This window comes from Leuresthes tenuis, unplaced genomic scaffold (genome assembly GCF_036924035.1).
Source record: "Leuresthes tenuis unplaced genomic scaffold, fLeuTen1.0.hap1 SCAF_5, whole genome shotgun sequence".
Taxonomy (NCBI): domain Eukaryota; kingdom Metazoa; phylum Chordata; class Actinopteri; order Atheriniformes; family Atherinopsidae; genus Leuresthes; species Leuresthes tenuis.
Genome location: NW_027325359.1, coordinates 11,219,797 through 11,237,086, shown reverse-complemented (window position 1 = coordinate 11,237,086; position 17,290 = coordinate 11,219,797). Strand labels below are relative to the sequence as shown.

The 17,290-nt window shown below is 38.7% G+C and overlaps 1 protein-coding gene across 3 annotated transcripts; it reads left to right on the top strand.

Moving 5' to 3' along the window:
* The first annotated feature begins 1,122 nt into the window (after positions 1–1,122).
* Positions 1,123–17,162, top strand: fads2 (fatty acid desaturase 2). 3 transcript variants are annotated; one of them, XM_072385981.1, is made up of 12 exons: positions 1,123–1,332; positions 13,742–13,852; positions 13,976–14,173; positions 14,264–14,365; positions 14,438–14,563; positions 14,657–14,717; positions 14,804–14,880; positions 15,014–15,111; positions 15,202–15,298; positions 15,683–15,762; positions 16,370–16,495; positions 16,722–17,162. In XM_072385981.1, the coding sequence occupies exons 1-12, from the start codon at positions 1,123–1,125 to the stop codon at positions 16,771–16,773; spliced, it is 1,338 nt and encodes a 445-aa protein (XP_072242082.1). In that variant the 3' UTR covers positions 16,774–17,162. The 3 variants fall into 3 exon arrangements, with proteins under 3 accessions (XP_072242082.1, XP_072242084.1, XP_072242083.1); XM_072385983.1 differs by lacking the exons at positions 13,742–13,852; positions 13,976–14,173; positions 14,264–14,365; ... (6 more) ...; positions 16,370–16,495; positions 16,722–17,162 and adding exons at positions 2,729–2,839; positions 2,971–3,168; positions 3,284–3,385; ... (6 more) ...; positions 5,962–6,087; positions 6,274–6,389; XM_072385982.1 differs by lacking the exon at positions 1,123–1,332 and adding an exon at positions 11,344–11,581.
* The last annotated feature ends 128 nt before the right edge of the window (positions 17,163–17,290 follow it).

The following is a 17,290-nucleotide window of genomic DNA, read 5'->3' as shown; positions in this document are numbered from 1 at the left end:
ATTTGGTTCATCTTTTTCCCTTTCTGTTTATTTTGCAGGTTTTTGGTTTATCACTGGTTTGTGTGGGTGACTCAGATGTTTGAACTCAGAGTCACTTTCATTAGTGTTTAAAGAATTTAAACGACTCTTATCGTGGTATACTATGAGTGTACTTTTGGGTCAGATGTACAACAAAGATAAGAAGTAAATGTAAGCAGAATCACAACTTAAAACAAGAGGAAATCTGATTATTTAAAAAAAATCAAGCAGTAAAATAACACATCTAGGAAATATGAGGAACAAGGAACTTATTGTTTATTCTTATAAATGAAGATGATAAACAAGAGTGTAATGTTAGAGACAGTCTCCAGCCACATCCACCATCTGAAGGATGAGCAGGTACAGCTGCAAAGCAAACTGAAACATGTAGCATCTCATTCTTTTTCAGTTACAAGCCACATGAGCAGTTTCAACATCTGGTTCAGTGACGCCTAAAACGGAACACCAGATGGTCAAATGCTTTTTTGTCATTATCATTATTTCAGGGGAGAATTTTCTGATCACTTAATTAACTAGTCCTTCTAAATTCAACAGCTAAATAATCTGTTTGGGTCTAAGTGCTTCACTATAAGTGAGGGTATCTGGAACTGAAAGGACCTGATTATTCTGCTCACTTAAACATGCATCCAATTCCACCAACATCTCCCGGATTCAGCCTATATAAAAACATATGACCTCCAGCTGGTTGTTTTCAATTTTGACACTCAGACAACCCTGTAACATTCAGATAACATTCAGCACTGTGACCTGTCGCCCAATATATAAACTGCTGTGCTCCGACTGGCCAGAAATCCAGTGGATGAACGCTAAAAACCGATCAAGGATTGCAGTCAAAGGATGATTTTATGATGCTTGCACATGGTCTGTACTGAACAGGATCAAATGTGAACAAAGGGGAGTTCAAATTTTGATGCTGTGAGTTCAAGCATTTGCGGCCAGACAGCTGAGCAGCATTTGTAAGTGTTCTTGTTGTTGCATTTCACAGTCTTTTCATTTTTTTAAGACTTCTTTTCAAAATGAATCCAGCAGTGAAAGCTTGTGGCAGACTGTTCTTTCAGTGCGCCAGAGGCAGCAGAAGCGAGGATGGGAAGCGGAGGCCAGCAGATGGAGTCCGGAGAGCCGGGCAGCGGGAGAGACACAGGTGTTTACAGCTGGGAGGAGGTGCAGAAGCACTGCAACAGGAGTGATCGATGGCTGGTCATTAATCGAAAGGTTTACAATGTTACTCAGTGGTGCAAAAGGCATCCGGGAGGGTCTCTCATCATCAGCCACTATGCAGGGGAGGATGCCACGGTAAAAAGCGTCCTCTTTTTTTGAATATATAAACACTTTTCTTGAAAATGTATATAGACTATTCTGCTTTTTGCTATTATGGTGTTAATCAATGGCTGCAATATCTGGGCCAGGTTTTCTGAATCACTCTAAAACATAAGTCCTTTAATCACTGAAAAGGGTGTTTGAAGGCTTACTTCTTTACTGACTTAATTTGGTCTAAAGTTTAGCACAGATGTTTGACCATTCTTCTTTTGCTCCAAAGGCACTTACCTCTGAGTGCTTAAGGAAATGTAATCCTTTGGTTATATGGTTATTTGTGCTTTGTCTGTATAACTAGGGTAACATAGCTTGTTGCTTTGCACAAGATGGACACATTCTTGAAAATATTTGTTGGCAAAATGTCTAGACAATAATTTGAGGGTCTAACACTGGATTTGAAAAAAAAAATCATTATTTTCATCTCAGACTTTGGCAGACAGTAGGACAGTGTGTTTCCAATAGCTGTAATAGAAGCCTTGTTCATTTTCAAAATGTTGTCTATGACAAGAAGACAAAGACACTGAAGGCTTTAATGAATGGAAATTCAGAGGCTGCTGGCAAAGGAGAATTTGCCAACCAGTCAGCAAAAAGAGCACATGCATTATCTTGGTCATGATGTCAGAAAGTAAGGACTGTCTTGTTAATCCCTGTTGTAAATTATAAAAGTGAAGTCTTCCTTTGTTGATTTCATTGTAAACCTGAAGATTAGGTTTTCCCCACAGACGTTAAGCTTTACAACACTCGCTTCTGTCTCATCTGACAATAGCTGTGTTTCACCATGAAGATCTTTTCTCACCAGAAATGACCTTCCCTTGAATAAATATTTCAGTTTGCAGTTATCTCTGCCTGAATGTCTGCGTGTTCACAGATAGCATCCTGCAAGAATACACCGAAATCATCAGACATCACAACCTCAGAGAACTTCATGAACTGGGAAACAGTCAAATTTAGAGTGTGGCCTTTGTTGTGTGTTGGCTACGTCATAGTTACCAAGAACTCAGCGTAGTTCTTTGGTTGCTCTGTCCAACATGGATGTTAAAATAACCAATAACAACTACAAAATCATAATCAAGGCAGATTACTGCTAAAAGTTCAGCAAATTAATTTGAAAGACTGCACATTATTTTGGTGGCCTAAAGATACTTTCCAAAGTGGACGAAGTCAAATGAACAACCACGTAATCAGAGAATGTGGAGTTTCAATGAATCTTGCAGGGTTGAAGTTTGGAAGGGCTCACTCAATAAGAGCAGCTCCACATGGTTTAAAAAAAGTTATATATCTATATATTATTATATCTAAGAATAAGATCTATTTTTTTGTTTTCTTTGCAGGTCATCTATACACGTGTATAAACATAACTTTTTTTGTTCCTCAGGAGGCATTCAACGCTTTTCATCCCGATCAAAATTTTGTGCAAAAGTTTCTGAGGCCTCTGTTGATTGGAGAGTTGGCTGCGGCAGAGCCAAGCCAGGACCACAACAAAAATGTAAGACTCTGAATTCACATCCCTTGAATAGGTCAGACTACAGACGTATCCTTTTTTTTCTTTGATTTCACAAATATCACATCAGTGCATCACCTTTTGTAGATTCACAGGACAATGCTATCTCTTCTCAGGCAGAAGTCATTCAGGATTTTGGTGCTTTACGAGTACAGGCAGAGAAGGAGGGTCTTTTTCAAGCTAAGCCATTGTTCTTCTGCCTCCATCTGGGTCACATCCTGCTGCTGGAGGCCCTTGCATGGCTGATTGTCTGGTTCTGGGGGACGAGCTGGACACTGACGCTTCTGTGTTCAGTGTTGCTGGCAACTGCTCAGGTAATTTGCATATAATTATGTGAAAATCTAATTCTTGTTGAGGTACATTTAGTGTAAAATGTGCTATGTATTTGTATATGTTTGTAAATGCTCATTTATCATATTTCCTCTTTAGGCACAGGCTGGATGGTTGCAGCATGACTTTGGCCATCTCTCTGTCTTCAAGAAGTCTCGATGGAATCACATGATGCACAAGTTTGTTCTTGGACATTTAAAGGTGAGCTTACTGGATTTTAAATGTCTTTTTTGAATTCAGTAGACACTGAAAGTCAATATGATGGTTTTTTTCTTTTTTTTTTTTTTAGGGAGCTTCAGCCAACTGGTGGAATCATCTACATTTCAGGCATCATGCCAAGCCCAACATCCTCAGTAAGGACCCTGATGTTAACTTGTCAGGCATCTTTGTTCTTGGAACCACTCAACCAGTGGAGGCAAGTGACAAGTGAGACATTCTTAAACAGCTAAGTTCCTCACCTAACTCTTCCCGTACTCCTCTTGTTACAGTATGGAGTAAAAAAGATCAAATTCTTGCCCTATAATCACCAGCACCAATACTTCTTTCTTGGTAAGTTTGCTTAAAGAGATCGACAAGGCATAAAGTATGACAGCTTTCCAGGAAATGACAGAATTTTCTTTATATTTTAGTGGGACCACCACTGCTTATTCCGATTTTCTTCAACATTCAGACAGTGGAAAGCATGATTTCCCGTCGCGACTGGGTGGTAAGATGCCTGCCTGTGTGATTTCGTCCAGATTACATAAAGAGTTTTCTATTGGAAACATCATCATAAAAACATGAGAGTGAGTCTTGACTGTTGTTGATAATAAACATTTTGTAACGGTATTAACCTCTTTTTTTGAAGGACCTGGCGTGGCACGTGTCATATTACCTTCGCTGCCTCTCCTGTTATGTGCCCCTGTATGGCTTGTTTGGCTCACTGGTGCTTATCTTGTTTGTCAGGTAAATGTTCCAAAAGAAAGAAAGTTAACATCAATTCATGTTTGTGACAAGTAAGACAGCAGATAGAAAGAGACAGACAGACAAGACTTAAAGGTATTTTAAGAACTTGGCATTTCAAATGTTTATGTTCATGTTGGTCTTATTACTGAGAATTTCACTGATATCAATTAATTTTTATCTATCTAAAAGCCTGTAATAAAATATGCCTTACAAAGTGATGTTATATTTTTATACTTCACACACTTTTACTCCATATTCAGTCATATTTTGTTCCTGTTTTTTTTACAGGGTTTTGGAGAGTCACTGGTTTGTGTGGGTGAGTCAGATGAACCATCTGCCGATGGAGATTGATCATGAGAGGCACAAAGACTGGCTGACCATGCAGGTGCCTGATTTACTTCAAAATATTTATTTTACCTTCAGTTGCTGATTATGTCAAAAACTGCAGAGGTTATTAGAACTTAAAAAAATCTTGTTATGCTTTGGGAGTTTTCCCTAGATTTAGTGAGCTTCGTAGCATCTTGTGTGTAAGATTTACAAAACCCCAAAACACTGGTACCATCGAAGTATATAATTGTGAACCACTTAAGACACATTGTTTGAAGCTCAGAATTGTCTTCCTTTGCTGAATTATAAGACAATAGGCAAAATATGCTACATCGATTTATTTGGAAAATGAGGGGATATTGTATTTTAATTCTACGTTTGTCTCAACTTCTGTTTCAGTTACAAGCCACGTGTAATATTGAACAATCCTTTTTCAACGACTGGTTCACTGGACACCTCAACTTTCAAATTGAACACCAGTAAGACGAACGACTGTTTCTTAAAAGTATCAAACACAAGAATTCAGCTATCCAGTATTTTCAGTAAAAATAAAAAACAAAATCTAATGGAAAAATCTTTCAAAATCAGAATACAACTGTGTTTGTGTAGAACACTATCAGTCACTGTAAGAAAAATGTGGTTTTCAGGGCTTATTGAGGGAAATAAAACAAACAAACAAAAAAAAACTTACTTTTGAATATGAAGTAAATAATGAATAATGAAGTAAATTTGTTAACTACAAAACACATAGGACACAGGAAGATGCAATCTGTATGAAGAAACTTGCAGGCCATCTTATGTGTGCAGAGCTGAGAAAATCTGTGATCTGCTGTTTTCATAAGCCTGTCCTGTTGTTTTTGTTCAGCCACTGTACAAGTTGCTAACCACACCATGAAGCAGCAGGTCAGAACCAGTCGGCCCTTCAGAAGGTGGCTAGTGCTGAGATGGGTAGCATGACCTACTTGTATAGCCGTTGTTGCACCTTCTTCGCAATAGCTGTGCTGTTGGTGGATGAGGTCAGGTCATCATGTAGCAGGTGGAGGGGCTCAGCACAGGCCCTTCTCAGAGCTTTGAGCATCCCCTTGTTGACAGGAAAATACTGTTTTTGTTACATCATGCTACTAGCCCCTCAGTGTCCATCCTGAATGTAGTTTCATCATTTTTGCTGTTGAGACCCACAAATATTAGTCTCATCAACAAACTTGATGATGTGATCGCCACTGAAACTGGTTACAGTCATGGGTCAGCAAAATGAAGAGCAGAGAGCTCAAAAGACACAGCCCTGAGCTGAGCTGTGGCTCGCTGAGATTACTAATAGAAGTCAATCACTGATTTCCAGGTAGTCACATGTTGTGGAGTAATACAAATGAGGATAATGCCTTCTTCAGTGTGCAGAATCAGTTACTAAAGAACAAAAACATGGAGCATCTCATTTTCAGAGTGCTACTTTTAACACAAACATGTTAATAACATTTACGCATCTTAACAATTTTCTCTTTCCTAAGTTTGTTTCCCACCATGCCGCGTCACAACTACCACCTGGTGGCGCCGCAGGTCCGTGCATTATGTGATAAACATGGGATTCCTTACCAGATGAAAACATTGTGGCAAGGATTCACTGACATTGTCAGGTAATAACTCACTGGCAAAATTTGCAAAAAGATAAATAAAATAACAGTGATTCAACTCTATTTAACTCTAGCAGAACAACTTATACAAACAGCCGTCTCCTGTTAGAGAGGGATTGTCAGCTTGCCTGATAAATAGGTTCTTAATTAACTGATATTTTATCCACTTTTTTCTCGCTTTGTTTTCAGTTCACTGCAAACTTCAGGGGATCTCTGGCTTGATGCATATCTCCATAAATGACAAGCTGCGTGTAAAAGAAGAGATGACCTTCTCTTTTTTCCTTTTAATTCTCAAAACAGTTGTATCTTTTGTAAACAGATTGACTCAGTCTTTAGTGCTCTTCGGATTTTTGAGTATCTTGATCAACAACAGTGAAGTGTTTGTTATCTGCCATTTCTGTGAGACAGTTGCCGTTCTGCTGTTTAGAAATAAATTAATATGACAGTTTTATAGCTTGTCATACATTTTAAATAGTCAGACAAAAACGCAATCTCACCGACAAGTCAGAAATCCTGTGTAATTTAGGCTTACAGCGTTAATTTGAATTTCCTCTGACAAACCTGTAACTTCTTAAACTCTTCTTCTGCTCTTTCTGCGTACAATAAACAAACCTTATAAACCTCATTAGATTACCTTATTTTTACGCGCTTGGAGAGTCTACTCGATACTTTATTGATTTTTAAGCAAAAAAAAACCCACAGTAAAACCAGCAAATGTCTATAAATGTAGCTCATGGACTTTATTCAGTGTTTGCACAAGTTAAGTCATCATCTGTACTTAAAGTTGAGACATAAACTGATGTGAAGAAGACAAGCATGCGTCATAGCTCTGAATTCTGATTCTTTGGTCTGTTGGCCTCTTTGGGCCTGTGCTGAGATCCCAGCAAGACTAAGACATTTATGTTGTTCAGTCTTCGGATCTAAACTACATCCTTCCATCCAAAAAGACAATTTACCTAACATGCCTGTACAAGGAGACTCCTATAAAACTACAGCTGAATCTTTTTTTCCTATTTATTATATTTAGAGCAATACTTCATAAACTTTAATGGCTGTACTGGGTTTTTTTTATAATTAATTTTTTTCAGCAGATCACCAATGGGAAAGCTTCTTCTGGGATCTCTGATATGCTGATTGATCTGTTACCCAAATAGAAGATCAGAATAAATGTTGAATTATGAAAATATAAGCAACTTTGATATTATTCATGCAAGTCATGTCATTTAGGACAGTTTGCTTACTTCGTCCCCGCTCCCTCTGATAGTCATTATATCAGGAGCTACGGCATCAGCTGACTTTGTCTTTTTGACATTTCGTCTAAAACCAACGGTGAATAAGATTATACCCCAGAAAAGTACAAAAACTCCGCTTTTTCTTATTGTCAGCTCTCGATGGTGTAAGAGATTCTCTAATAAAAGGCCTGGCCTTTATAATCACTCACAAAGACAAAGAATTGGGTTTCAAGTCAAGTTATTCATCTTCTCTGTGTAGTGTTCATGTTCTCACAGAGGACCCCTGAGGGAGGAATTAGCATCCCAGGAATTGGAGCACAGGTGTTCACCTGTGGAAAATACAGGGTTGCTCAAAGACTCCGGTGTAGGTCTCATTACCACCCCTAGTGGTGGAACTGTGGCAAACGGGAGCACCTCTTCCACCTTCATTGTCAGTGGACCATTTTCCATCACCACTGCATCTCCCCCTTAAAGGGTAACTCCGGTATTTTTCAACCTAGACCTTATTTCTGGCATGAAATACGTTTATCTACTTACCGAGAATAGTTTGCCGAAAGTCAGCGTCCTTTGGAAGCTATTTAGATATGTCGCGATCGGCGTATATTCATATGACGGAGTGAACGGGGCAGGGACGATGCAGCCTCGAAATCAGGCATTATCTGTCTTTCTTTCACCAATACTTTAAGAGTACAAGTCTACAATTTGATGCCAGCAACAAATTCAAAGTCAGGAGAGAGGTACGTTCAGGAGCGGAGCCGAGCGGGGGCCATGACCACACCCCAGTTTAGCCTGGTCACCCTCCACAGCTGCAAGTGACCTTTAGGGGGCCAGTTATGTAGTTTTAGAACAGGAGTTGCATTCAGAAAATTGTGTTTTGTTGATCAATAAATCAATCAGACTATATTTGTGTAGCATTTTTTTCTACAAACTGAATGTTAGTAAATGTGGAATGTAAAAAAAATAATTTAGATAATCACCCTAGCCCACTCTACCCCATCTTTAACCCATCTCTAACACCAAGGCACAAAGCACTAAAGGACTCTACGGGTAAAAGAACTGAGGAAAAGCTGTCATACTTAGATCTCATAATTAGACAAGAAGTACAATGAAAATGCTTGCATAAGCCACACAGTAAAAGTAATTAATAAATAGACAAAAAGATAACCAAAAGTGAGCTGAGTAATCCTTAACTGTAGTTATTGTATGCACTTTGAGAAGAATCGTATACCTATAAACCTATAATTAGACACCAGCTTCTTTGCCAACCCTATCAAAATAATGATCTCATCCCCCTGGGCATTTTTACCACTGTGTTTTTGCCACTCTTGCTAATTGTAAGATTTCATATGCACTAAAGTCCATGTTCACCATTGTCTGATTCTCCTCTTCATTATGCCGTTTCAATAGGAGACAAACGCTTCACAGTTTGCTAAAGATCCATAAGGATCCTGCAGAAAGATCCTGCAAACAGGTCAGATGGCTGTTGGAAAAAAGAAAAAGGGCCACTGTGCTTAAACCAACACATATTTTAACCATAGCCTGTTTCATTCATCTCAATACCACCTCAAAAAATTGTGTCATATTGTTAAAAAAGGATATATTGTCTTTAAATGTAACTTATTCTTTTCTTACTATAATTACTTTGAATATACCATCCTCTACTGTACATGATACCATCAAAAAAAAAAATCAAAGAACCTCTGGACATAGCTGACAAAAATCAATATTGTATGTCTGTGATGTTTGGACAGCTGCATTAAAAAGAGACATACTTCTGTCAGAGAAAACATATCATGGGCTCAGGTTCACTTCCAGAATTCATTTTCTGAACACAGTTTATGATGACATCCACAAAGGGGGGTTAAAGTTCTATTGTTCAAGGAAGAAGCCATATGTGAACTTAATCCAGAAACACTGCTGTCATCTCTGGGTCATTTAAAACGAACTGAGGCAACGTGGAAAACTGTTCTATGGTCAGACAAAACAAAATTTGAAATTACCTTTAGATATCTGGGATGCTGCATTCTCTGGGACAAAAAAGGAGAGGGGCCATCCAGCTTGTTATAAGCACGCTGTTTAAAAGCCTGCATCTCTGATGTTATGTGGGTGCCTGACTGTGTATGGAACTGACAACTTGCACATCTGGGAAGGCACCAACACTGCCTAAAAGTATTTACAGGAAACATATGCTCCTGAGCTTTATTTTCCACTTTTTTTTGGATATTTCCACTATGGTACTTTTCTTTTGGTCAATGCCAGGAAATAAATTCAACAAAAACATAACATATAGAAATGTGACGTGTGTTCCACAGTACTAACACAATGATAGTGACATGCTGAGAGAAACATCACTTCCATGGGATTTCTAATCAATTGGGAATCTTGCATTTACTTGAATTGTGTTTAAACACAGAAGGGTTAAGTGGGTGACACTAAAGTCCTGGGGAAGAAATGCAAAATGCAAAACTACAAAAAGATGACTTCCCCCAATGGGACTCAAAATAGATATTCTTAACATAGAAACAAGGAGCGACCACAAAAAAAGCCAAAATACCCAGAAAGAGTAAAGATTGATCAAACAAACCGAACAACAAAGCAAAGCTTAATTTTCACAAAGAGACATAAAATTAGACCAGACACCATACTGTAACTCTGAAGAGACACAAAATTAGGCAATGAGAAGACAAATTAGAGATGAAAGGAGATGAGAAATGACCACAGAAACATAAATGGATACAAGATGATAAAGCAGGCTACTACAAAGACAGACAAATGAGATACAAAACTACCACAAGAAGACTTGAAACGATCAGAAAAACGAAACTAAACTAAACATCTCTAAGGATGTAAAAAAAAGACCACAAAGAGATTGAAATTAAGAAGACACGAATGTCCACGAAGGGAAATAACGATTGTTTTAAAAGGGGCCCCCAGTCTGTGGCCATAGGCAACAGCTGAAAAATCCGTACATTATGTAATGTGTTGTGTAAACTGTGAAGCGCTCTTTCAGACTTATTTCTGCTGGAGTAACAAAAAAAAAAATCCATCTCTGTTTCAGTCTAATCATGCACTGTACATGTTATAAATGTTGCAGAAAAATGAGGCTTAAAAGTAGCGGACGGACTGAAATGCTGTAATCTGATGGTCATTCAAGTAGCCTATGACCTATTTATCAGCGAACCTACCAGCATCACCACAGCCGTTCAAAAGGCAAGACCAACATACTCCTGCTGATTGTTCTCCATTTGGTCGCTGAGGTGACTCTTTAATAGTCAGATAAACATCTTGACCCATATCTCTTGGCAGCGGTCCAAAAAAAAAAAGGCCTGCTGTTCAGCGATTGGCCAGAAACCCTCGAAAGATTTGCTCCGAAGTTCGGACGGAGGGGGGGAATGAACAGAGCCTATCAGGGAAGAGAAGCAGAGGTTGGCTTCATGATACTTGCTTTTTAAAAGCATCTGTACCGACCGGGAGCAGACGTGGAGCGCTCCACTGATGTAACGGAAGCCCGGGCGGAGGAGAGCAAATCTGGATGCTGTGAGTTGGTAATATTTCTCATCTCCATGTTGTGGCCCGATGGCTGAATAGCAGCCTTCCGTTATCTGCCATTTCGTTTAAATAAATCCTCAGGCGACAGTTTTCCACTTGATGATGGAGATTCAGTCAGCTCGTGCTCTTTTTTCCACAATCAACCAAACGGACCATATTATGAGAGACTATTTCTTTCTTTTTTTCTTTTCTTTTTTTTTTACTGAAACGTTATGAAAGCTCGCTGATCTTAACATTTCCTCGGTTCGGTTCATCTGTGTGCAGATTATTAAGGGCAGATTCGACACAAATTCAGCAGACGCGTCACCAACTTCTCCAACAGTTAATGGTTTTCATCGCGTTTCAGTGACGTTGCACCCCTCTGTTTTACTTCAATCATGTTCAACTTTAGAGAGCAGCCTCAGTTTCTGAGAGCTGCTCCCTGTCTGCGCGCTGTTTGAAGAGCTCTTTCCTTTTTTCCCTCACATCCTTGCGCCAGACTGGTCCTTTAGTGTGCAGGTGGATTAACAGAAGTGACGATGGGAGGTGGAGGTCAGCAGACGGAGCCCAGTGGGAGAGATGCAGGTGTTTACACCTGGGAGGAGGTGGAGAAGCACCGCAGCAAGAATGATCAGTGGCTGGTCGTCAATCGAAAGGTTTACAATGTCTCTCAGTGGGCCAAAAGACATCCAGGAGGGTTTCGGGTCATCGGCCACTACGCTGGGGAGGACGCCACGGTAAATATTTTTCCTCTTTGAATGAATCTATCAGTGTGTTTACTGAGAACTAAACTACTGTTTGTTGTGGTGGTGTTTGATGCCCAACAGTAAATGGCAGTGGTTGAGTAGGTTTAGAAGGGCCTGCTAGTCAAGCACCACTTTGAGGTATAATCTGGATTAATTTCTGTTACATGGCATGTAAATACTGTGAATGCCTACTTGTTAGACTGATTGTGCATTCCAAATATCAGTAATCCACTCTCTCTTTGTCAAAATGAACATTTCAGATATCCAGACTGGCATTCCTCCTGTCCACAACAATCATTTCAGATGTCTAAAACCGTTTTTCTTACCAACTATGTCCTAAATTGCATTTTGACATACTGAATGAACTATTTGGATATCTGCAGTATTATTATCTGCAAAGTTGATCAAAGATATTTAAGACCCAACCACATTTGTCCTTTGAGTTCTGCAGAATCAAACTTTCATTTTCAAAATAGAACATTTACAAGTTTGGATACGTAGGCTGTTTAACTTAAAAATATATATACGGTTCCAGACATCTGTGTAAACTTTGTGTATATCATGATTTTCATTCTTCTTAATGAGGATGTGACATACCAAAAATTGTGGAACCTCCTTCTTTCAACCTTTGACCAGTGTTTCCACGTGTATCTGAGCGTGACCGCTAATAAACACATGACCTCATGGTACCATGGTAGATGTCTATCAGTATAGGTCTGACCAGTGGACATGTCATTGTATGGATGTCTGAAATGTAACAGTGGATCAACTTATTTGACCTTGAAATGATTATGTATCATTCTGTTTCCACAAAATATTTCTAGATATCTGTAATTGTATAGTTATTTTATAAAAATAGCTAAAAATACCTTTAGGTTCCCAGAATGGCGATCTAGATAGTATTAACAGTATTATAAATTGGTATGCACATCAACTCTCAAGGCTTAGTCCTTCCTTTGTGTCTTTTTGTTTCTCTGCCAAGTAAAGGCTTCAGAGCCTTCAAAGCTGAAACATAAATTGGACAAAAGCAAAAGTGACTTCATTTTTTAGGACAATGATTTGGATACTTTGTAGACCTTTATTTCAAATTCCTGTTGTTATTTGTAAGATTGGTCCTATCTCCAACCAATACCTTATTATAATGCTTCATAACAAAATATGGAAAAACACAGTGTGTGTTCACACCATGTGAGTCAACCAGCTGTCCACTCATGCTTATGAGAATCTGTTTAGTCTCTGATGGATGCGCCTTCCATTTGAAATCCTTCATGATTTTCCTGAAGTATGTTGAAAAGCATCAACATTTAAGTTGGATTTTGTGCGCCAGAAGGTCAGTTAAAGAAAGTAGCAACAAGCTAACGATTCACATAATTATGTTTCACACAATCATGTAAAAAATGATGTCATAGATAACTTGAAATGATGTAAAGTATAGTGCATGCATAGTGGTACAAATGTCTTTTAACAACATCTTTTACAACTTATATGGTCGAAAATAAGCCTACTTCCCCCTTTGTAATATAAGTACCATTCATTCATGTATTTCTACATGCATATACATGAAACTGGATAAGAAAAGTGCTAAAAGTAACCTTTCCCATTGCTGCTGTGAAGTTTTCATCCATCCAAAACTAAATGCATTTCCTCACTTTGACCACTAGAGGGCACAACATGCACATCAAACAGGTTACATCATGAAGCCGTCACACTTAAGACTTGCTGCACGTAGCAGCAAAACCTCTCTGAATTTCATTGGATTGAAACTCTTCCTGTTCGTAGTAGGACTTTTATTATCTAAGATGTGCATTCATACAATATGAGAATGTAGAGTGGACTGTTCAGAGTGAGTTAAACAATCATTATAGGTTAAAAACTGCTGGCTGTTCAAGAATAGAAAATATACCTCAGAAGATATGTCAAAAGGTTCTTGCAGTCAGATTTGTCAAGTTTTTGTCTTCATTTCCCTTCCAGTTCTTCAATACTTTCCAACTTGATATAAAACACTTTGAGACTAAGTGAGTGTATGTTGCTATATATATATATATATATGTCCTTAGGTTGTACTTTTAAGATCTGAGAGCTTTTTTCCATTTCTGCATACGTTTTTCTTTGGTGTATCATTTAAAGTTGTTACCATTTTTTGTGTTCCAGGAGGTGTTCTCTGCTTTTCATCCTGACCAAAAGTTTGTGCAAAAGTTTCTGAAGCCTCTGTTGATCGGGGAGTTGGCAGCGACAGAGTCCAGCCAGGACCACAACAAAAATGTAAGACTATAGGCTGACCAGTTTGGTTATTCATCGGTCTTATTGAGTTGATTTAAAAAAAATGTTACATCACTGCATCATCATTTCTGCAAAAGGACCATTTTTCTTCTTCCCTTTCTTCAGGCAGCAATCATTCAGGACTTTGACATCTTACGAGAGCAGGCAGAGAAGGAGGGTCTTTTTCAAGCTAAGCCTTTGTTCTTCTGCCTCCATCTGGGTCACATCCTGCTGCTGGAGGCCCTTGCATGGCTGATTGTCTGGTTCTGGGGGACGAGCTGGACACTGACGCTTCTGTGTTCAGTGTTGTTGGCAACTGCTCAGGTAATTTTAAAATAAATATCTGTTGATATAATTGTTGTTGTCACTTTAAAAGTGATGTCACCACACAGAATTGACTCTGTTCCTCTTTAGTCGCAGGCTGGATGGTTGCAGCATGACTTTGGCCATCTCTCTGTCTTCAAGAAGTCTCGATGGAATCACCTGATACACAAGTTTGTCATCGGACATTTAAAGGTAATCTGTTTGGATTTTAAAAGTCTTTTTAATAAAGGGTACACAATTATTGAAATGCTTTGTTTTTCACAGGGAGCTTCAGCCAACTGGTGGAATCATCGACATTTCCAGCATCACGCCAAACCCAACGTCTTCTTGAAGGACCCAGATATCTACATGTTGGACATCTTTGTGCTTGGAGAAACTCAACCAGTGGAGGCAAGCTGCTTTAAAGCAGACTTTCTGATTGTTAAACATTTGTTTGGCCAAGCTGCTCACCTGCTCACTCTTCCTGTACTCCTCTTGTTACAGTATGGAGTAAAGAAGATCAAGCACATGCCCTATAATCACCAGCACCAATACTTCTTTCTTGGTATGTTTTTTATGTGAAGTCATTTAAGTGAAATGATGAATGATTACAGCTTCCAGGAATAATTTACATTTCTTATTTTGTTTCAGTGGCACCACCGCTGCTCATTCCAGTTTTTTACAACTTTAATATAATGAAGACTATGATCACCCGTCGTGACTGGGTGGTAAGATACAAGTCTCTGGGATTTTTTTTGTTTCATTATGCGATATAAAGCGTGTCATAAGTAAAAATAGTGAATCATGGTCCTTCTTTGCAGAAAACAAACATTGAAATGATTTGAACTTTTCCTTTCAAAGGATTTGTCTTGGGCCATGACGTACTACGTCCGTTACTTCTATTGTTACGTACCCCTGTACGGCCTGTTTGGCTCATTGGCACTCATGACCTTTGTAAGGTAAAGAAAAACCTCACGTTTTTTCATTTTTTTATCTGATGTTCCTACAGTTGTAACAGCGAATATCGCGGTACTCTTATTCATTAACAGGTTTTTAGAGAGCCACTGGTTTGTGTGGGTGACCCAGATGAGCCATCTGCCGAAGGATATTGACCACGAGAAGCGCCAAGACTGGCTGACCATGCAGGTGCCTGCTTGATTAATAAATACTGTTACCTTTTTATTATTTTATTTTTTATTTCTTTCATCCAGATGCAAGGTAAAAATGCTCACCCCCATATGGGAATGTGACCAAGGCTTAAAACAGATCTTTCATTGGAGGGCATGTTTGAGATTTTTGGATTTTTCCGTTATACGATGCAATTATCTCAGTGTCCCACTAGTTTTTATTCAGATTGCTGTTTTTTTTTTTTGTTTTGTTTTAATATATGAAGACTTCACACTGTACAATCTAACGTGAGTTTTTTGTTTCCAACCACATCCCCCCTCTGAAGGATAAGCAGGTACAGCTGTATAGCAAAGTGATGGATGTATTAACTCATCTTTACTCTTGTTTCATCTTCTTTTTCAGTTGCAAGCCACTTGCAACATTGAGCAGTCCACCTTCAACGACTGGTTCAGTGGACACCTCAACTTTCAGATTGAGCACCAGTAAGCGGTCAAATTATTGAGTCTTGGGAGCGAAGTCAGTATTGGTCATGTTATCAGACACACAAGAGTGCAACTTCAGCTCTCCCAAAGAGTGCTGAAATTAAATGAAAGACTTCTCTTCTGCTCTACAGATACAACAAGCACTAAGAGTTCAGAGTAAAATACTAAAGATCATTAAACAAACAAAACTGTAACTTTAGGTAAAATACGCAAAATGTCTGGTGTAGAAAAAGTCTGGGTAAGTGGGTAAAGACTGTGTGAAACACACACTTCATACTGAGAAGACTGAGAACGCTGGAACCAAAACAGGATTATTGTATGCTGGGGGGATTCGATGACTACAAAAGACAATATGATCCATATGAAGAAACTCATTTGACGTCAATTGTTTTTGATTATTTTGTCTTTCCTAGAAATTAAAGTGAGATTGCTAAATTCCTGTTTTTAGGCAAAGCATATCTTTAATGTGCTGCTAGACACACAATTATTTTTGCACAAAATCCCTTTAGGGTAAAGCCTTCCTCAAAGTTTTTTTACACAAACGTTGGAACGCGTTAGCTGTAGTTATGTCTAACGGGCACCTCTTACCGTCTATCTCTCTCTGAAGTTTGTTTCCCAGGATGCCACGCCACAACTACGAGGCGGTGGCGCCACAGGTTCGTGCTCTTTGTGAGAAACATGGAATTCCTTACGAGGTGAAGACTTTGTGGCGGGGCATGGTTGATGTTGTCAGGTAAGAACTCACCGGCAGGATGTGCAACAAAGCTAAAAATCCCAGCCGATGTTATGAGCAGGCAGCAAAAGGAGTTAGTGTGTTGATTCAATAAACATTAACAGAACGATGAGGCTAGAAGGTTGTGAATGTCTGTATAATCAAAGGCTCTCAGTCTTCACTCATTAATTAAAAAGAAATGAAAACAGTGTTAATTTAGTTATGTTTTGTCCACCTTTTTCTTCAGGTCACTGAAAAAATCAGGGGATCTCTGGCTTGACGCATATCATCATAAATGACAAGCTGGATGTCGAAAGAAAGATGCATTCTCCTTCTTTCGCAACTAAAAACGATTGTATCTCTTGACTTTTTGAAAATCAGTTAATAGTGTTAATCTTTTCGTTTCGTAGGTATTACTGTTAACCGATTTGCTAGTCTGTTGTGCTCGTGCCACATCCGTGCCTCGCCATCGACACTAGTGTGGTAAAAAGAGTAAAACTGTGAATAATTTAAAAGTATTAACAACTTTTCTGTACTGTGATAAAACCTGAGGCATGACCGCATGTATGCTGACAAATAAAAAACCCTGTGGAAGTTTTTTTTAATTCTTTCTGTCAAATGTGTAACTTCTTCACCGATAACCTTTGATTTGCTATCTTAGTTTACAATAAAGAAACAGTTGACTATACCCACACTTCTGGCTTTATTAATGCACCGACAAACAAAGGCACGAAACAACGTTTTTCTTTATAAAGGACAGATTTTTAATTACGGTCTTTTTGACCAATGCATCCCACAGTATTTACAACCCGATGA